At 39.9% G+C, this 22188-nt stretch overlaps 1 protein-coding gene and 1 long non-coding RNA gene across 4 annotated transcripts; both read left to right on the forward strand.

Moving 5' to 3' along the window:
• The first annotated feature begins 10908 nt into the window (after window positions 1–10908).
• On the forward strand, window positions 10909–15743 carry LOC121682302. Of its 2 annotated transcripts, XR_006022502.1 has the most exons (3): window positions 10909–11184; window positions 11993–12621; window positions 15733–15743. It is a non-coding gene; the product is annotated as an uncharacterized LOC121682302 (long non-coding RNA). The 2 variants fall into 2 exon arrangements; XR_006022501.1 differs by lacking the exon at window positions 15733–15743 and having other exon boundaries at window positions 11993–13126.
• Window positions 15744–16525: 782 nt separating this feature from the next.
• LOC121682301 lies at window positions 16526–21895 on the forward strand. 2 transcript variants are annotated; one of them, XM_042062392.1, is made up of 3 exons: window positions 16526–18890; window positions 19723–20541; window positions 21056–21895. In XM_042062392.1, exons 1-2 carry the CDS (start codon window positions 17992–17994, stop codon window positions 19754–19756), a joined length of 933 nt encoding a protein of 310 aa, XP_041918326.1. In that variant the 5' UTR covers window positions 16526–17991; the 3' UTR covers window positions 19757–20541; window positions 21056–21895. The 2 variants fall into 2 exon arrangements, with proteins under 2 accessions (XP_041918326.1, XP_041918327.1); XM_042062393.1 differs by having other exon boundaries at window positions 19726–20541.
• The last annotated feature ends 293 nt before the right edge of the window (window positions 21896–22188 follow it).

A 22188-nucleotide genomic window follows, 5' to 3' on the forward strand; every position in this document is an offset into this window, starting at 1 on the left:
CCAATCTTCAGCTGATCTTTAACGAGACGAAACAAACACGAACAGAGGAATCACTGTTCTTTCCAACAGTAAATGAGAACAAACTGTCTGAATGTGCTGCCTCTTCAACGTTCACAAGTCTCCATCCAAATAATTTCCCATAAAAGCAGCCCACAAAAGCAGTAACACACAGAGTCACTGACAGACAGACAAACAGACACATATGCGCACACACAAACACACCTTTCACTTCAATGAAATAATAGGCTGCGAACATTTATTTTGTGTTGGCTTGTGCTGACCAGAGGCTTTCCATTCCAGCCCAGGCTGACAGTGCCGTTCTGGCCTCGGTCACTTTCGCCATTGTATCAGTCCTCACTCCATGTCACCCCCCTCCCCTTCATACCATCCCATCCCTGGCCCCCATGCTATAGCTGTGCTGCTGTCATCATGGTTTACAGTCAGCAGGTATTGGATCCTAGCACGCCACTAGCGGGTCAGCAGGTATGGGATCCTAGCATGCCACATAGCGGGTAAGCAGGTATGGGATCCTAGCATGCCACATATAGCGGGGTCAGCAGGTACAGTATCCTAGCATGCATGCCACTAGCGGGTCAGCAGGTTTGGGATCCTAGCATGCCACTTAATAGCAGGTCAGCAGGTATGGGATCCTAGCGTGTCACTCCTAATTTTGTATTCACTTGCTTGCAGAGGGTGCTTACATGGTAACTTTAGCCCCACAGTCATCACTGCTTTCCACCTAGAAATTTCTGCTTCAATGACTGCAAGATTATATATGGGATATTTTGCATGGATGTTTACATATTATACATGTTCCTGTACATTATTATGTAAACAGACCTTTTAGATTAATATGTGGTAGGCTTTTATGTCAAGAGGCTCTCCTATGAGATGCATAGGCATAATGTGTAGTGTGTAAACAAGAGCTAATAAGCCAGAAAATAATTCAAATTATATGCATTTTAACTCATGGTCTGAATGTTAAGCTATTGCATTTATTTTTAACCTTTACAATGAATATCTGAATTATTATATTTATGCGGGGTTAATAGTGTCATTTCATTATCAGTGAACATAACGTACACTTCAAACAAAGATCATAACCTGTCTTCTTATCTCTCAATTGCTGCCAACAGCAGACTATAGGAAGAGTGAGCTAACTAACCTGAATGTCAAGAGGAGGAAATCAGTGATTGCACTAAACCATTTAGGGGGGAAGTGAGTGTTTTTGTTCCATACTGATATCGACGCAGCCAGTGGAACACTGTCCACTCCTGCAGCTTATCAAACGGTTTGGCCAGAGGTCTGGGTCTTACACCATCACACAGTTCTCACACTGAAATGCAGACAGTGAGACGAGTGTGAGAACAAGAGATGAGAGAAAGAGGTCCACCGGGGAGGGAAATAAGCTACTTACTCTGACTAAATGCCTCAGAATCACAGAATGTTCAGTGACATTGAGCGGTGTGTTGTGCTCTCTATCAGTAGTTGATTTATTAGGTTATGCATTGATTTATTTGAGGGGGCAACAAATTGTTCTGCTACCTAAAATGTAGTCTGAGACCAGTTCCCGACATTATTCTAACTCAATAATATATACTTGTTTGAGACAGAAATGTTACACTTACAGACAATGATTTTTATTTGTCAATTTACTCTCCACTGAGACTGGTTTGGTATAAAACTATAAAAATATACACTACTGTGATAGGCAACTAGCTACTGAGTGGTGTGGTTGATCTTTTGAAAAGGTGGATGAGATGAGCTTGTCAACTGCATGTCCAGACCATTATAACAATGGGCACTTGGGCAGGTGATGTCACGCTTGATTAACATTGACCCCACATCATCCGTGTTAGTTGAATTTAGTTTGTAAATTCAGCTCAGCTCACTCAACCCAGAATATCTGCTACATGTAATAATAAATCCAACAGAAGTTGGCCTCACTGTAAACAATCCCTTTATGCTGACATCACACCACAAACACCTATTACCTGAACAAGATGGCAAATGAGCTGACACTACAAACTACATCATTATTGATGATCAGAATGACAACTAAGAACGTCACAGGCAATAACTCCTTCCACAAAATACCACAGTTTAAAAACCAACTCTATCCCACCGCATACAAAAGTGAGGTTTGCACTAGGATGAGACAGGGGAAAATGTCCAAAGTGACTCACAAAATGTTGCATTGCCTGAACATGAGGCCACTGTAAACAAAATACCCTGAATATCAGAATCGGAATAAAACGGAACCTGATAAGAATCTCACAATATGATATACTGCAGTATTTAAGGGGATATCTGGGAAACTCATACATTAACCATATCTAGTCCAATCAACTCCTGCAGTACAGAAGAAAAAGGACCTGCATTAGTGACATTACTGGAGCTCATTATAAGCCAAGAGTTCATATCCTAGTTTATACTCTTTTTTTTACTTGCTTTTAAGTGTGGAGAAATGTTATTATTTTCATATTTACATGAGAAACATTGTTATCTTTTTTCCCTGCAGACCCACACATAACCACAGTTTAATTCCTCCACAACACATTCTTACCAAGGAAATGACTCATTAACTACCGTAACTCAACTCTACCATGCTTGATATATTTATTGCAACAAAGCTGCTGATTTGCAACCAAAGCACACCCTAGTATGCAAATGACAGATATTGTCAATTTCTATTTACACAAAACTATTTAAAGGTAGAGTCTGTGATTCTAATTCAAAACAAGTTTTGTCAAATCCATCACACTGCTCCTCATTGTGCTAGTGCTGTCAGTTCAGTGTGCAATTTGTTCAGTTTGTTTGCACAGTTCTGGCTCAGTAAATAGAAAACAAGCATAATAGATTCAAAATCAATCCCAGCTAATTAACACATTACTTCAGGGTGGGAGGGGTGTAATTTTATTGTTTGTTTTTTTAAGCTCAGATATCAACAACCTTTATCTAGAATTATGGGCTTATAACCTTTAAATGTACAGTGTATATAATGAAACACTATACAAATACACATCACCTTTGCATATTGACCACACAAACAGATCTGTTTGATATAGTTCACACCATATAAATCTTGCACGTGCACATCATTATAGCTGCTTTTAAATGAGAACCATTAAATTATGTGAGGAGTGATGCAATATTCAACAGCCTGAATTAAAATTCTTACCCATTATCTACATTGGGCAAAGCCTGCTGGATGCTTTTGATGACAACGTGAATCTCTCTCTCTCTCTCTCTCTCTCTCTCTCTCCCTCCACTGTATTCTCTGGCCCTGAGTATGGCATAAGGACTTCCTTCTGTTTTCACATCTTTGTTTTTATCTCTGTCCAGGTCTCTTGTAGCAGCAAACAGTACAGGATGGGGAGATGGAGAAGGAACATCAAAATGAGTCGATAACGTGATTTCAGAACGGGGAAGTCTTTTATTTGGTTTGCCTCTGCCACCACTGACACTGATGAGCTGTGACCTCCAGAGAGTTCCGAGGATCTTTGTTACAGATAAAAAAAACCTGCCATTTTGCCCGGCCTTATCTCCCTCCCGTAGAGCTTAATGTAACAAAAAGGTCAAAACCACAAACTTTCATCAAATTTGTTTAGCCAATAAAAGTCAAGCTGGCCCTTCGCAGACAACAAGCTAATTGGATGCTCTGTGGTGCTGTAATGTCATTGGGGGAGGGGGAGGACTTTTTTTTTTTGTTTGGCCTCTTCATATTTAGAGGCTTGTTTATGCTCATAATCCAATTGCAGAGAACTAATCCTTGTGACTGCACTGGTAAAAAAAATCTTCCCTTTGTTGATGCTTTTGACTTAAACATTAAGACATGGTGAGAAAAGAGAAGGTGTCGTTATTAAGAGGATAATTCAGGGGTCAGTTCTGGGAATTCAAACAAAAAAGACAACTGTGAACAAACTGCATTCATGAACTGCTTATTAATGAAATGTCACTAGGCCTCCCATTATTTATCTGCTCCCAGCGAGTCAAAACATTTCCGTATCTGTGGTTACGAAAAGCCTGTCAAACAATCAAAACAATTCCAGAGGTTGAATGTAACCAATATCAGCCAAATCCTTTAAATGCTATATATGTACAGTATTTTTCCAGGATCTCTTGGCATGGTTTGCAAAAGCACATTCTTCTCGGTGGCCACATAGCTGTGGTTTGACCCTGTTTTCCGTAATGCAGTAATTTTCCCCCCCAGCGAGAACATACCCTGAAATGAGTGAAAGACAGACAAAGCAGACAGGAAGACGTGTAAAATATTCTCATGGTCAGTCTCCAGGATCTCGGAAAAGAGAGAATGTACGGTATATTGCACAATTTGCATCCATTTTGGCCTTCTGTTTGTGGCCACGAACTTCAAAAGAAACCACAGCTGGACAACTGGAAGGGTTTTTCTCAGGACATAAATTCCCACACACTGTCTGACAGTTTATTCCACTTTCCCCCCATGACGTGAATGTCTGAAAATCAACCTGACTCTCCTCCTGTTACAGAACAGGAGAACTGCCACTGTCCATGTGTATCAAACAAGAGTTTGTTAGTCCTTGGTGAGCCTATTAATCTTGTGGTTATGCTCTCCTTTTCCTGTTGAGTCATCCCTGGGGAATCCGCCAAGCTGTCCGATAACCCAGCCTAGCTTCACATCACTACAGACGGCATGCACTAAGGCAAATAGACTAATATTAGAGAACGGGTCACAGTGGGGTTCTTCCTCTCGAGCTGAAGGAGTATTTGGGGTGTAACGAAGGAAGTCAGGCATCAATGGTCTTCTTCAGTACAGTAAATATTCCCTGTGGTTGTTTTAGTTGGAACTCAGGAGAAAGCAACATGAGGAAGGGACTTTCTTCCACGTAGATATCCAACACAGAATATATGGATCACTTCGCAGTTACGTAATACTTAATGGGGATTTTTTTTATCCTTTGATTCTTGTGTGAGACTCATTTCATGGCCCATTTCATTTTCTGCATGCATTTCTCATTTGTTTCCATGTCTAGAACATGTGAAAACATCTTAGAGGAACAAAAATGTGGTAAGTATAATAAAAACAAAGGCCAATTGTGTTATTGTTGGTAAAACTTGTTAGTCAAAGAAAAGCAATATTTTGGGCCCTGTAAATGTGTTAAGCGAGGAAATATGATCCCCCATCTGTGATGTAAACTTTATTTTCCTGTGGTTTAGAGAGCATTCTGCAATGGTTTCTGCATTCTGCTTCTTCCAATGGTTACGAAATAAAGCATATCCGGTCTAAGGCCATTAAAGAACTAAAAAAAACGTGTGGGCATCAGGGGTGTGCTTAGCAATGAAAAATTCCTCCCCGTACTAGAAAGCATGTCTTCTCTTGGGGGCAGTTTAGGGGACGATGTGCTGCACGAGTTTCCTGTTTTCTCCTTTGACTGCTAACATAGCCTCCACGCTCACACAAGGGAACCCGGAATACCCAAGGACCCCAAGCTGAGGGACAGACATAAAAAAAGTCTGCCTTCTGAATTCCTTCTTTCAGTATTTGAGGACGTCAAATCTGTCGACCCTTCAAAAGAAGGATTAACTGCCAATCGCAATCTAGATGAGGCTGATCTAGACAAGAGAAACCAGCAGCATCAAATGATGTTCTCCTCATTTTGTTTATCTCTCTTGAAGAAGCCACAGACCACACAAGTGCTGCCATGATTAAGGGCCAGATATCATGTCCAGAGGGGGGACGTCCGTTTGAAGAAATTGCTCTGTCACTGTCTGTTCTATTTTTAAATTAGTGTCAGTGCACTGGGCACACAAACAAATATTTCCACAGTGTAAAGGGGGCAAAATGGTGGCCGTGTTAACAAGTGCACAGACGTGTGCAGAGGTTTTAAACTTTTTTTTTTCTGCCTGAGGGGCCATTCTAGCTCATCTTGAGCACAGCTACAGCCCATCTGATGGAGTTATAAAGTCTAAATCAGGAGTCCCAGGCCACACAGTGGAAAATGGATGTAGTCCCACCGGGAGTAGGGCAGGCGATGTTTGTGGAAGGAGTGTGTGTGTGTGTGTGTGTGTGTGTGTGTGTGTGTGTGTGTGTGTGTGTGTGTGTGTGTGTGTGTGTGTGTGTGTGTCCTACATGCTCCATAGGGTCATCTGTCCTTAAAGTTATTTCAACTCCGTAATGACCCAGAGTCGCACAAAGGCACATCCATCATCACACACAGAGAAGCATGGTGCCTCTCTAAACACACAGACTGAATCAGTAGGCCACCTTACAAGTTGAGACATAAAATGGTGTTGGTCCAGAGTATTGTGAAATGGGAATATACTGCCAGTTAGGACTTTGTGTAGAGTTAACATAAGTTCAGTCTTTCGCAACGACTAGACACACCTTCCAGTTGTTATTTGCTTCCAAACTCTACATTTGGCCCAGATTCTGTTGTTTTCATGACCAAACAAGACCTGAGAGAGTAAAATTAACAGAGACATTTGAGAAATGTTTTTAGGTGGTAGTTTGAGGGGGCATTTTGGCTTCCTTAGGGTCCTTACCCACAACCAATTTTTCTAAATGAGATCCACTGATTTCAGACGGAACTCAAGTGCAACTCGGCGAACTCAGTGATTCAAATAATATTTTCATTAGAGATGTTCTACCCTTGTAATCCATAAAAAGCCATAAGATTGTCAAACAAGTTATCGAGGGGGGTGGGGGGCCATTATAGAATGCATTATATTAATCATTGCACTTAACATTGCTAGTAAGGCTGATGTAAAATGACAAAGACGAACAACAAGAAGATTTTAGCACAGTGGAACTTTGATTGTTAATGTGTCAATGTTGAAACTCTTGATAGCCACAGCCCCAAGTCCTCCACCACAACTAAGCCACCTGACATAACTTTCTATCTTTTCTAATTCTTCTTGAAATCCCTGTAATTATAGTTTCTCGCAGGCTTTTTAAATGACACTGTTTTCATTTGGGACTGTTCATCACTGTTGTATACTAATCCTAGTCTATTATGGATGTGTTAGGTTGATGGTCAGTCTTTGTGTGTTTAATTTGGACCTGGAAATCCTCAGAGTCCTGTCACTTTCAACCTCCCTTTGTGCTTTAGACCCTTGGACCCTCTAGAGAAGCCTCTCACAGATTCCAAAAAGCCATTATGGCTCCCACAGTAAGCTGGACCTGTCTAAATCTAACAAAAGCCAGAAACTGTGAACATAGAGCCATACATGTATTAGCGTCCTCTGCCAGAGACTATGAACATAGAGCCATACATGTATTAGCATCCTCTGCTAGATGTTCACGTGTGGTGTTGGCATGACTTTACAGCTCTCCGTTGGGATTTAGGGCTAGTCTATGACGTCAATGTTTTATTTCATGGATCCAGCACAAATGAGATAATTATTATTGTTTACAATGACTATGAATCCCCAAAGAGTTCAGAGACAGTATGAAATTAATTCTGAGAAGATTTGTTACAGTTCTTAAATCTTATAGACCTGTAGTTGAACTATGGGAGTCTCCAGACAGGAGGAGAAACGCAGATAAAGTGTAATTCAATCTTAGACTAAAACTGATTTAGATGGACTGTGACCAGCAAGGTTCAGGGTCTCAAATGTTTATGTTGACATTCTACCTACAAAATACTGCAGTCCTTGCACATATTATTTTAGAATTTAGTCCAATGTAAATAAACACTGCCACAAAATTCAGACTTCCAACATTTCACTATTTAAAGGAAAATTCCGGTATTTAGCACTTTGAGTCCCTTTTCTTGTTTGTTTTGGATGAACTACAGTGGTAGACACTGACATTTTGACGATTGGTCCTGTCTCGACTTTTCTGACTCGTTTTGAATCGCACCACTAACCAGTTGCAGTTTTGGAAACGAACGTTAAGGGTTGTTTTAGGACATGTTTGAGCATGCCTGTATAGGCAGCCACTCTGACTAGTCAAAGGCGATTCAAAACGTGTCAGAAAAGTAGAGACAGGACCAATCATCAAAATTTCAGTGTCCAACAGAAAACATATCCAAGTATATGCAAGTAGAGCCAATGAATTCATACCAAATAACAAATGCTTTTATTATATGACAAAGGATAACTGTGTCCTCCTGTGTGAATTCACACAGTTCAATATTTAACCCATTGAACATTGTTCTTAAATCAGTTCTTAAATCAATTCTGACCACAATTCTTTGTGGTCAGAACACCTGAGATTTGTCTGTCTATAATACTTTTTTGCAGTCTTCCTCTCAGTCGACTGTCTGTGGTCTTTTTCCAATCTTAATCTTTTCTTCTTATTGCCCAGTCTGAAAAATATTTATTTTCTTCACAACTCTAGAAGGTGAGCACCATGGAGTCCCTTCTTCTCTTGACACGGGTGTTTTGCAGATACTATTTCACAAAGCAGCCAGATGAGGACCTGTGAGCCATCTGTTTTTCAAGCTAGACAGTCTAATGCATTTGTTCTCTTGCTCAGTTGTGCACCGGGACCTTCCAATCCTTTTTTTATTCAGATTAAAGTCTGTCTACACTCCTCTGTGAAGGGAGTAGCACAGCGTTGTATCAGATCTTCAGTCTCTAGGCAATTTTTCACATGGAACAGCCTTCATTTCTCAGAACAAGAATTGACACATTTCAGAAGAAAGTTCTGTTTCTGGCCATTGTATGCGTTTAATCAAACCCACAATAGATGATATTCCAGATACTCCACTCATCTAGAATACCACTTGTACTGCTTCTTTAAACAGGCAGCAGTTTTTAGCTGTGCACACATAATTGGAAAAGGGTTTTCTATAATGATCAGTTAGCCTTTTAAAATGAAAAAATTGGATTAGCAGACTGAATGTGCCATTGGAACATAGGATGGATGGTTGCTTGCTGACAATAGGCCTACTGTATGTCAACTTTTATAGATATTGCATTAAAAGTAATGTCAATATATCAATTTCCTGATATAATAGCCATTTACAACATTAACAATGTCTACACTGTATTTCTGATTGATTAGGTGTTATTTTGATAGCCAAAAAATACTCTATCCTTCGAAAACAAGCAAATATCTAAATCAATCCATACTTTTGAATGTCAGTGTATGTTAATATATCAAAACATGAATGTTGCATTAGATAAAGTGTATGCGAGTTAGCTTAGAGCTACTGTTCAATACAGCAAAAAAAAAAAATATCTGTAGTAAATTTGTCATGAACTGACAGATTTTCATGAGATCTTGCCATGGGATCACACACAGAATTGAAGCTCCATATACTTGGTGAACGATGTTATATGACTGAACTGCATTCGGCTATGTTTATGTTTTTTCGCATTAACACAAATTAACATTCAGATTTATCACTTTGATATATTTAAACTGATCAGGTGAACAGGCCTACTCATCAGGCTAACTGGACAATAATTAAGGTACCCAAATCATCCCGACCATGCTAGGAATGGAGTACATCCCCCTTTTGTGCATCCATCGCAACTACAAATAGTACATAAAAAATCATGACGTGCAAAAACAACAACATGAAACGTAGAAAGACGAACAACAAGCACCCAGACTCATGTTCTTCCCCGAGAAAATAATACATAACAGGGAATGATGAAAATCAAATGTTAAACTGTATTCTGCAGTATTACAAAAGGATATAATTTACTATAGGGCCATGTTTACATGTTCCTTTCACTGTTGACAACATTGAAAATCTAATAGACAAGATGGATACAGTTATGAGAATGTGAAAGCAGGTTGCACCATACAAAAGTCCACCCTTTTGGCCTCCAACAATAGCTCTTCCAGGCCAGTGTGACTGAAAGTGTTTGGTGTTGAACAGTACACAGGGTACATGTTTCCGCACAGCTGTTTTTTGTTTTCTTTACTACGGCTTGTTTTGTCTGCTCCAAATGTGTGTTGACGTACGCTAGGGGTCACGGCGGTGCCATTCTCACTGGGCTAGCCCGTTACTTCACACATTGCAGGCTAGCTGCATGGCCTGCATCTCCCAGCCCTGGGCATCGTGACATTAACCTCCGTGAGATTAATCCAAAACACTCTGTCCCAAGTGACGTTTAAACAGCAATCACCTTTTTAGATACTGTGCCGATTACTCTGCTATTACACAAACCACTGGGCTCTCTCAGAGAGAAAGAAATCTCTTAAACAGGTCATTTACAGTATAAACCAGATGTGTGTCTGATGCTGTCAGGTTGAGTCACAAACCCCGAGGGATAAGTAAGGGGAAAACGCACTAAGAGTCATTTCTCAAATTGTGTTTACTAAATACTTAATTACCAGTTAGGCAAGAGCCTCTACAGTGTAAATATAACTCATTACGTCAGTGAGATAACAGAAAAAACTCCATTCCCAGGAGTTTGGTCTTGATGGCTTGCTAAAGGTCAAACAGCCTGTGAGACAAGATTACATTTAGAGTGCAGGATTATTATTTGTTATTTTACTATTAATCACATCACATTATTTGACATTATAAGTCACATTGTGTTAGAAATCACACACTGTATCCCCAGAAAATATTCAAAATAATACACAATAATAAAAGAGTTATTTTTTGTCACTGAAAACACCCTTATTATCCATTGTTATATGTATAGTTCATGAACTAATATGTAAAAAATGCATGGTTCTAAGTTTAGCTTGTATAAACAATTCACGTGTACATTGTACTCATTTCAGTACTTATGTTTATATGAAGGAACTATGTTCCCTGTGATGGCCACAGCCACATGGAAACACAAGCCCTCACTTTACAAATGCACATTATTAGTTTATTTTGGTACATCATGAATTTGCTGCACATTTTATTGTTTGCAGTCACATGTGCTATTCTATTCAAATAACTCACTCAACATTTTGTTTCATTTATTTACTTTATTGGTGTAAACCTCATGAAATTAGGGCTACTAATCTAGATGCAATTACATGTATCTTCCTATGGAGGGCGCTCTATGTGTTAGAAGACTAGAGCGTCCTACTAGCAAACATTCTCTCTCTCTACCAGCGACATATTTCCTGTGAACGTGCACCTGAAAGAGCTCCCGGATTAGAAGATAAATAATAACGAAATACTTTTGAAAAGTCAATACTTTACATCTAGTTATATCCATAAGATATTAGTCTACCTCAAACTCAACTTTGAATAAGAAAGAAAAGTGATTCTGTCGAGTTTACAGCAAATTGGAACTCCGGTGAGGAAAGCACCCTTTGCTAGTTTCTTACTAGCCATCTAGGAAAGGATGTAATTCATAAAAACCAATCGGAGTATGAGTGAGACAGTGCTCAATGTTTGTATGAAACCTTGGTATGCCATATCATAGTTAAATAGAATGTTTAATCTCTGACGAGAATCTTAATGTTTCCTGCCACTTTGGTACAAGCCGTATCATTGTGCTATATGTTAAATCCTAGCTAACGCCCTAACTAGCTGGCGCAGCATGGTAGCCTATTCAGCCGAGCCGTTAGTAGCGTTTTGAACCATGTAAGATGCGTGGCGCTTAACTTGTTTACATTTTAGCATTCAGTTGATGTAATAGCGGATGCTAATGAGTCATAATACAGATGCATTACAAATGCATAGATTTTGAGTTTCACATGTATATTTTGAATAAGTTAGTTGTAATATTTAATTCATAGTCATGTTACAATGCAATATGTTAAAATAGTCCTTGAAAAGGTTAAAAAGGAAAATGTTTTAGTAAATGGAAGTGTAAAATAGATAAGCACACTGCTTAATGATGTTAAAACATTATTGTTGTTTCATATATGCAATTCGTTGAATTGTACTGAAAGTACATGCTTATAAGTAATGTAATTGCTTATATTTCATTTGTATAGTTTATTGTGATGCAAGTAATTCATCTCAATGTAATCTTAAGTGCATCCTTAGTTATTGGTTACACATTAGAAGATGTTCTAAAAGAAAGAAAGAAGTTAATGAGGTCTCATGTTGAAGAATAGAAATAGAACAGAATTCTTATTATTCTGCACTTTGTGTAGATTGGTTTTTTGAACGACCAGATCAGATTCGGATCCCAGATGGTGAGCCCAGCCCAGTGAGACTGAGAACGATCGTGGAAGCGGTGTGGCCAACCGTACGATTTGTCTCAGAGAAACCCAAGATTTGTTCATTCGTTCATCGAACACCAGATAAGATTTTCCACACTGTTGACTCAACACAGTAGTCATATCCGCACACATTCAAGGAACTGAACTTTGGGAATCGATACACACACACGTTCAAGGAACTGAACTTTAGGAATCAATACACTTTTCATACAGGAACTGATATACACTTTTCATACAGGAACTGATACACACTTTTCATACAGGAATTGAACTCTTTCTTGAATCAGTACATACAGGAATAAGGGGCTTGAATTCTAAGTTTCCTTTGATTTTCGTATTTTATTTGTTCGAAGAGCTCTTCCTTATCATTTCAATTATATTTTGCCCATTCAATGCTGTGTAACCACACTGCTGTTTTGGAGGCAATAAAACTGTCAATTGTTCAACTTATTAATTCCTCTTGTGAGTTAGTCCATTTAAGCATACCCCTCTCCCGAGCCTAGGTTGATGTTTAGTGCTTGAATTACTGGTCCAGGTCTACGAGCGCTACATTAGTTTATGTACTTTAGCCTTGCATTGTTTTATATGGGTGCACACATTTTAACACTGTAAGGTTATATAAGTTGTTTGTTGCTAATCATGTGTTTCTTTTGTCTTGAGTTACCTGGGCTGAGCGTTGGGGGCGTTCCCTTCCTGGTTGGGCAAAGGCGTGGCTGAGGGCTGAGGGGACCTAAGTCTGGGTACCGACCTATTAGACCGTACCACGTCTGCCATGTGTCCGAGGGGGGAATTTGGCCTTAGTTACTTTGCTCTGTGTTATGATTTAAGTCTATGTATTTAGTGTATCCCCTTTTTGTGTCCTTTGGTTTGGCCAAGCCGATATATATGTTCCCTTTTGTTTCATTGTGTCAGGTCAGTTTTTTGTTCAGTCTACGTCGCGGCAGTTCTGTCTTTAGTGTCATTATACTTTTGGTTGACCTCTTTTATAGGCCTAATTATCAGTTTGTAGACTTTGTCAGTTTTGATCATTTTTTGGGTAATAAAATCCCTCCATTTTGAACCAAACCATTTTGTGTCCTCATGCCTCACTGATTGGTCCCTTACAATTGGTGGCAGTGTTGGGCAAGTTACTTTAAAATCGTAATGTATTATGTATTACTTATTACTGTCATTTCAAAGTAATTTGTTACATTATAATATTACTGTCTCTGAATTGTAAGGCATTACACTACTATTTTGTTACTTTTACCAAAATATCTAGAAATATGGATTTGGAATTCTAAATGTAGTTTATTATGCTCAATGCAGTTCATTGCACTTCTAATGGAGGGCGATGTGGTATAATGATTGAGCTAGGCTTAAGGCTAACAACAGTAGAATGCAATAGGCGCAGTGATGGCTCATGATTCAATACAAGGAACAACCATAGCCAGAATTTTGTTAAAAGCAGATAAAAGGTCGAAGTCTGGTCAATTGTGATAAAAATGCTGTAACTTTAGGCTTAGGCCTACTCATTAAAATCAGCAGAGAGCCCACTACCTGTATATTGTAACCAAAAACTTGTCAAGATAGGCTACACAGTGCCGCTGCTGGCCATTTTGGTGCCCTAACTGGTGAAATACAGTATTAACCTAAGTATGTCATCATATGGCCAACTATAAAGATGTAATGTGTATTTTTGTATTTTAGAAATACTGCAAAGAAATACTACAAAACTATATGTAAAAAACACTAAAAAAAAAAAAAAGTAGATACTACACATAGGTGTAATGAATAATTGGTAATTAGGCAACAATGGTTTATTTTTATCGCAATCAGCTAATGTGAGAACAGCTGTGTTCACAGACACTCACAGCTTTTAAGTGACTGCTACTGTTGAAGCATCAGCTCTGGTCTGAAGCACTGGTGTGAAGTCGTACGCAAGTAAAGATGAGCAAGTTTATTTGTGCAAGTTCACATAAGGACACCGACAAAGGCAAACATGTCCTATTGTCTCCATGCCAATCTTTAACAGAACAAATGTCAGATATCTCAATGAACCACAATGACATCTATAGATGGTAAGGTGTTGAGTGTGTTTGAATTCTCTAACCTTGTAGCATCCATTTCTGCATTCTACAGTGGGGACAAGTTCATCTTGTTTAATTAAATAACAATTCTATTTCCTTATTAGCTGCATACTTGAGGTTGGAGATATTAAGGCATATCAAGTTTCTCACATACTGGAACTTCAAGATACATAAGCCTTATGATTTTCTTATTCAGTTCTGCACTGGACTTGAATTACGAAATTCAGCACAGATACACAATTATGATTTTGGCCTATTGATTATATTGTGGTTAATTGAAAGCTCTGTCAGTCGTTTTGGATAAGCATCAGCTAGATGACTAAATGTAAATGTAAATTCTTGAATTATTCTTCTGATCACACTACATAAACTTGCATACGGTGTACTATTTGGTATAACGGGCCAAATTGTATTGTTTTTTACTATATAGTTTTAATAGGCTAAATGTTTGGGATATTAAAAAGCTTTTTTTGCAGTGCTTTCATACTTCCTTGAAAAAAGTATTTTGAGTATTTTCTAAATACAAAAATACAGTATTTTATTTTGATACATAATATGGTTACTGTATTTTGTAGTTTATTTTGATACATTAAAAATGAGGGTATTAGATATTTTATTTTGAAATACATTCTTATGTATTTTTGCCCATCCCTGCCTGTTCCCAGCATTAGAACAACACTTTGCGATGGTTAGCTTGTCACCTGTGACGATATATGCTAGGCCTAAGTGACTGACCTATCTGGGTGCGTTTGGAGATGCCTGATGAAATCAGACGTTGTTGAATAGGCATCATTTATCCTGGTGCCACACACCTTGCATGTAGCTGTTCGCTTATTTCCTCTGTGCAGTTTTTGTAACCGAAAGTAATGATAAAAGCACAACTCCGGGAGGACTTCTTGTCGCCATGGTCAATGCATTTATATCTGTGAGTGTGCGCACATAGCGCATGCGTTACATTGCACATTATGGCAAAGGGGCCATGCCGCTCGTTATACGTTTCACAAGGTATATGTAGCAGTAAAATAAACTAGAAATGCAATTCCGAGGAATTACACGAGGGGATGCAATCTGCTGGTTAGGGTGTTGGTGGGGCTGTTAAGCTTGATGCTAGCTGGTTGGTAGGGTAATTGTGATACCTGCAAAGGTGCTTTTGGAGTAACCAAATTTGAATCTTGTGTGTCATGGCATTCTTGAGATATCACACTCAAGGTGTTTTTGACCTTGACATTTGACCTTCAACCTCCAACATCAACTCACTTCATCTTTGAGTCCATAAAAACACTCGTACCAAATTTGAAGCATGTACGTCAAGCCGTTCTGCAGATATAATGCTGAATGCATGAGATATTATGGCTGGGACTTTTATTTTGACACACAGGAAACACTTTAACAGGATGTGTAGTTTAGGTAGAGCTAGATTGTATGCTTAGAGGCTGAGACAGTTGAATTCCTCACAAGTGACAACTGTGCCAGTGTTCTGATTAGCCTGGGAATTACTCTGAGAACTACTTAACGAGCGCAGCTGGCTCTATTATGACATCACAGCCCCCGTTCAAGTCTATGGGGGAAAAATACACTTTTAATTACAAATATCTCAAAAAGTATAAACTTCTCAAAAATGAAAAACGGATAGGACGGTAAAGCCTTGGAAGATCTACGGAACGGTGTTTCAACCAAATTTGTACGTTAAGCGATTTGGGCTGAATAGCGTGCACAAAAAGGTAAAAAGAAAAATAATAAGAAGTCTCCGGATTTCAATAGAGGGGATGCATCCCCTCTAAATAGAAATACATGAATAAATTTAGATTAAAAAAGCAATAATTGCATGAAATACAGCTTGTTCAGGAGTCTCGAAGCTCGAGTTCGAGTCAAGTCTGAAGTCTTTTGAGTGGAGTCGCAAGTCAAGTCTGAAGTCACTGTCCAAGTCACAAAGTCCCCATATTTTTTACATTTCTATCCCTTCATTCTCTTAAATTCAAGTTCACAGCACGAAGCTGACATGAAGAGCATTTATGCTTTATCAAGAATCAAAAAGATTCGTGGCACCGCTCTAGATGTGTCATTAAATTAATTGTGCTATTTCGCGAGGTATAGAGATCTTTCGGTTTCACACACAAAGTGCACTTAACTGTTCTTCATATCCTAGTTGTCTCTGATAAATTGAAAATAATGAGCGTAGGCTTATGTCCATCCAGTCAGTTGCAGCCAGCCACAGTCATCTTCAACCAGTAACAGGAGATACGTTCTGCTATTTGCTCAGTTGTTTGCGAATATGTATCAAAACATAACACCACTTAATTTCAGGTTAAAATGCATTGTAATGCGCGTTACTGAAGTTTGTACCGAGTAAAATATTACCCAATAGTTTTTTGTAATGCCTTACATTACTGTGTTACAGCAAAAAGCAATATATTACAGTAATTACATTACTTTTGTAACTCGTTACTCCCAACACTGGCGGTGGAATGCCCATCTGTTATCTATGTGGAGTAGAAGGCCACACCAAGCCTATGTGTCCTAAAAACACAGCAAAGTCCAACAATATGTGTGTTGTGCCACGACCTGGTGTGGATTCAGTTCACGTTAATGATCAAGATGCCAAGATGATTGATGTTGAAGTTAACGGGACTGCTCTTAGAGCCTTAATTGATACTGGGAGTGGACAGACGCTTGTACACAGGAAATTTGTGCCGCCTTATATTGGCAGTACCAAAGATGCTGTGCCCATTTGCTGTGTGCATGGAGACGAGAAGTGTTATTCCACAGCCGAGATGTACATTAAATTTGATGATCAAACCTATCTGTTGAATATTGTGGTTGCTGATAATTTGCCCTACCCTGTTGTACTAGGGCGTGACCTCCCAGTGTTGCTGGATCTGTTGGAGCCAGACAAGAACCTGAAATGTTGTGCTGCTGTCACTAGAGGACAAGCTAAGAAGTCGAACGAGCACCAGGAGATTCACAGCACCCTGCCATTTTACAACTATGAGTTGGAGACAAAACCCGGGGAAGTCTCGTAAGACTCGTAGGCAGAGAAGACTGGAAAAATGTCTTCATACTGTTGTGAAAGTTCCAACTAATGGGAACCGTTACATGCTAGTCATAACAGACTATGCGACCAAGTACCCAGAAGTTTTCCCATTGAAGTCTATAAAAGCAAGATCGGTTGCCTTTTGTCTGGTACAGTTCTTCTCTAGAATGGGTTTTCCCATCACCTGTATCATCAGTAAGAACCAATAACACTACATCAGCTTACTTTCCACTACAAAGGGGTACTCGCCAGGGCTGTCCCCTCAGCCCTTTATTATTTGACCTAGCTATAGAACCTTTAGCTATTGCTCTAAGAGCAAATAATGACTTTTCAGGAATTATGCGAGATGGGATCAGTCATAAAGTGTCACTGTACGCTGATGATCTTGTTTTATATATTTCAGAACCAGAAAAGACTATTCCTATAATTTTGGAGATTCTGCATTTATTTGGTACCCTATCAGGATACAAGCTGAACCTAAACAAAAGTCTTATTTTCCCTGTGAATCAGCTAGCAATTGATACTGACTATGATCATCTCCCATTTCAGGTGGAATCTACTTCGTTCACCTATCTGGGGGTACAGATCACACGCACCTTCAAGGCCTTGTTAAAAAATAACTTTAACCCCCTAATGGAACGCACTAAACAGGACCTGACCCGATGGTCGACTCTCCCTATTTCTCTTGCTGGTCGGATTAACTCTGTCAAAATTTCCCGAGCGCCGCCAATGTAGCAGGCAGCTCACTGCGCCGGGATTAGTGTGTGCTTCACCTCACTGTGTGTTCACTGTGTGCTGTTTGTGTTTCACTAATTCACTGATTGGGTTAAATGCAGAGACCAAATTTCCCCCACGGGATCAAAAAAGTATATATACTTATACTTATACTTAAAGTGACAGTACTTACTAGATTTTTATATCTCTTCCGTATGATTCCAATATTTCTACCTAAATCCTTTTTTAAGAAACTTGACAAAATTATATCAGCTTTTATTTGGAATAACAAAATAGCACGAATCAACAAAGCCCATTTACAGGGTTCAAGGAAAATAGGAGGTTTGGCATTGCCAAATTTCCTACACTACTATTGGTCATCAAACATTACAAAACTACCCATTTGGCTCTCTACCTTTCAATCTGGTGAAGGTCCTACATGGGCTACTATGGAGCTGCATTCTAGCCTTCCTATCTCACCTGTATCTCTCATCAGTTCCACTCTCCCAATGAATTTAAAAAGCTGTGCTAAGAACCCAGTAGTCCACAACACAATACGAATTTGGTTTCAATGTAGGCAGCACTTTGATTGTAAACAAACACTGACGTCTATTTCTATAACATCAAATCCCCTGTTTCTCCCATCACAAATTGATTCAGCGTTCACATTCTGGAGGAGGCAGGGCATACGGTTTTTCAGAGATCTCTTTATTGATAACATTTTCATGTCATTTGACACATTAGTCAGGAACTTTAACATCCCTCAAACTCAGTTTTTCAGATACCTACAAGTGAGAAACTTTACCAAGATAAATTTCCGTACATTTCCTCATCTCCCACCAGATTCCCACTTAGCAGGATGCCTACACGTCACAGGAAACCTAAAAGGTCATATCTCCAGAGTATATGACATAATTCAACAGATTAACCCCCCATCACTAATCAGGAGGAAAACTGCATGGGAAGAGGACCTTAGTGTTGACATCCCAGAAGCCACCTGGGATGAAGCCATTAGGTATATTCACTCATCATCCATATGTATCCGGCACCGCTTAATTCAATTCAAATATTTTCACTGCTTATACTTTAGCAAAGCCCATCTTGCAAAAATATTTCACACATCTGATTCTAGCTGCAGTAGATGTCATCAGTCCCCAGCAACTATGGGGCATGTGTTCTGGTCATGTAACTCACTAAACGACTTCTGGACATCGATATTTGAGGTATATACAGAAATCTGCCAAAAAACAATTGAACCTAATCCATACATAGCAATATTTGGAATTACTCCAGAAGAATATAAGCTTAACAAATACCAATCAAATGCTATTGCATTCTCCTCACTTCTAGCCCGCAGGCTAATTCTTTTTAGATGGAGGGCTACTCATCCTCATTTGTGCAGTGGGTACATGATGTTATGATGGCCCTTCAAATAGAGAAGTTAAGATCGGATCTGGGTGGTTCATATAAAAGATTTGATAAAACATGGTCTGTATTCATTAGCTGTGTAGAACACTGGCATAATTTCTCCCCTTCCCCCAACTGTTCTACACTAAAAAGCGCATGGAGCTTGTGCACACATTTGTGTTCTTGTTGTTGTGTTTTTTTTTTGTTTTGTTTGTTTGTTTTTTGTTTTGTTACTGCAGTCCTTTATGGTCTGTGTTTGTATCTGTATTGTCATTCTGTCTGTATGTGTTCCCTTTTAATCCGGTTGAGATATCTTGTTTGATTGTGTCATATTATTGTATTTTGGAAAACCTTTAAATAAAGTGTGAAAAAAAAGAATGGGTTTTCCACGAGAAATTCTCACTGACCAGGGAACTAACTTCATGTCAACTCTCTTAAAGCAGGTCTATCAATTGCTGGGAATCAGGAGCCTGAGAACAACGCCATACCACCCACAAACCGACGGGCTGACAGAACGCTTCAATAGTCCTGTAGTCCTTGTGCCGAAAAAAGACGGCAGCATAAGATTCTGCATCGACTTCAGGTATCTCAACTCCGTTTCCCAATTCGATTCTTATCCGACACCAAGGATTGATGACCTGTTAGAACGTTTAGGAAAAGCAAAATTCTTAACTACCATTTATCTTTGTAAGGGTTACTGGCAGGTCCCTCTGACTCAGCGGTCCCGGGACCTAACAGCTTTCCGGACTCCGTGGGGGCTGTTTCAGTTCACTGTATTACCATCGGGCTCCATGGGGCCGCAACCAGTTTTCAGAGGCTAATGGACCAGGTGCTCTGTGATTTTTCTGATTTCGCAGCTGCATATTTAGATGATATAGTCCTTCACAGTGATAGCTGGGACCAGCACCTGGAACATCTGAGCCTTGTCCTGGGTCGTCTCCGCTCTGCTGGGCTGACTGTCAATCCATCCAAGTGTGTCTTTGCAGCATCCGAGACGGAGTACCTGGGCCATATAGTGGGGAACGGGTCAATACGACCACAGGTCAGCAAGGTCCAAGCCATAGGGTCATGTCCTTTACCACAGACAAGGAAGCAGCTCCGCTCTTTTCTTGGTATGGCTGGCTTCTACCACCGCTTCATCCCTCAGTTCTCCACCAGGGCAGCGCTTCTCACCGACATGACGGGAACCCGGAACCCAAATCAGATCCAATGGACGGAGGAAGCGGTGGCAGCGTTTCATGATCTCCGCCAGTCACTGAGTAAGCAGCCAGTTTTGTTCAGTCCTGACTTCAATGGTGCATTTATCTTGCAGACTGATGCTTCCGACATGGGCTTGGGAGCCGTGCTTCTCCAGGGGCCCCCCGGTGGACCGTCATCCAATCGCTTACATAAGTAAGCATTTGGGCAGCCGTGGCCCACTGGTTAGCACTTTGGACTTGTAACCGGAGGGTTGCCCCGACCAGTGGGCCACGGCTGAAGTGCCCTTGAGCAAGGCACCTAACCCCTCACTGCTCCCCGAGCGCCGCTGTGGTTGCAGGCAGCTCACTGCGCCGGGATTAGTGTGTGCTTCACCTCACTGTGTGCTGTGTTTCACTAATTCACGGATTGGGTTAAATGCAGAGACCAAATTTCCCTCACGGGATCAAAAGAGTATATATACTTATACTTAAGTAGGAAGTTGTTTCCCCGGGAAGTCCGGTACTCAACAATAGAGAAGGAGGCTCTGGCTATTAAATGGGCCTTTAATTCTTTCCGCTATTATCTCCTGGGTAGAGAGTTCACGTTGGAGACAGATCATAAGGCGCTCCAGTGGATGGAGAAGATGAAGGATGCCAATGGAAGAATCACCCGATGGTACCTGGCTCTCCAACCGTTCCGCTTCAGCATCCAGCACATCCCAGGCAAAGAGAACCTGACAGCTGACTACCTCTCTCGCAGTACCAGCGAGAGTCCTAAAGGGGAGCGGGGGTGTGATGGCCACAGCCACACATGGTAACACAAGCCCTCACTTTACAAATGCACATTATTAGTTTCTTTTGGTACATCATGAATTTGCTGCACATTTTATTGTTTGCAGTCACATGTGCTATTCTATTCAAATAACTCACTCAACATTTTGTTTCATTTATTTACTTTATTAGTTTTTGTACTTTAGCCTTACATTGTTTTATATGGGTGCACACATTTTAACAATGTAAGGTTATATAAGTTGTTTGTTGCTAATCATGTGTTTCTTTTGTCTTGAGTTACCTGGGCTGAGCGTTGGGGGCGTTCCCTTCCTGGTTGGGCAAAGGCGTGGCTGAGGGCTGAGGGGACCTAAGTCTGGGTACCGACCGAATTTGGCCTTAGTTACTTTGCTCTGTGTTATGATTTAAGTCTATGTATTTAGTGTATCCACTTTTTGTGTCCTTTGGTTTGGCCAAGCCGATATACATGTTCCCTTTTGTTTCATTGTGTCAGGTCAGTTTTTTGTTCAGTCTACGTCACGTCAGTTGTGTCTTTAGTGTCATTATACTTTTGGTTGACCTCTTTTATAGGCCTAATTATCAGTTTGTAGACTTTGTCAGTTTTGATCATTTTTTGGGTAATAAAAACCCTCCATTTTGAACCAAACCTTCTTGTGTCCTCATGCCTCACTGATCGGTCCCTTACAATCCCCATCTTTATCATACTGCATGCTATGCACAGAGCAATCTGCTGTATATCTGAACCCAGATTCATCGCTTGCCAATACATTATCATCATAGAAAAAACAATTAAACCCAAAAGATTGTGTAAACAGAACAACATTTGAAAGGAGAAAATAAACACCCAAAAGGATCAAATACAGTAAGTGCCGTGCCAAATGTGTCCACTTATCAGCTCCCTAATCAGATAGAGTTACATTACATAACCTGCTTGAAAAA

Source organism: Alosa sapidissima, chromosome 14 (assembly GCF_018492685.1).
Source record: "Alosa sapidissima isolate fAloSap1 chromosome 14, fAloSap1.pri, whole genome shotgun sequence".
In the NCBI taxonomy this organism is placed as follows: Eukaryota; Metazoa; Chordata; class Actinopteri; order Clupeiformes; family Clupeidae; genus Alosa; species Alosa sapidissima.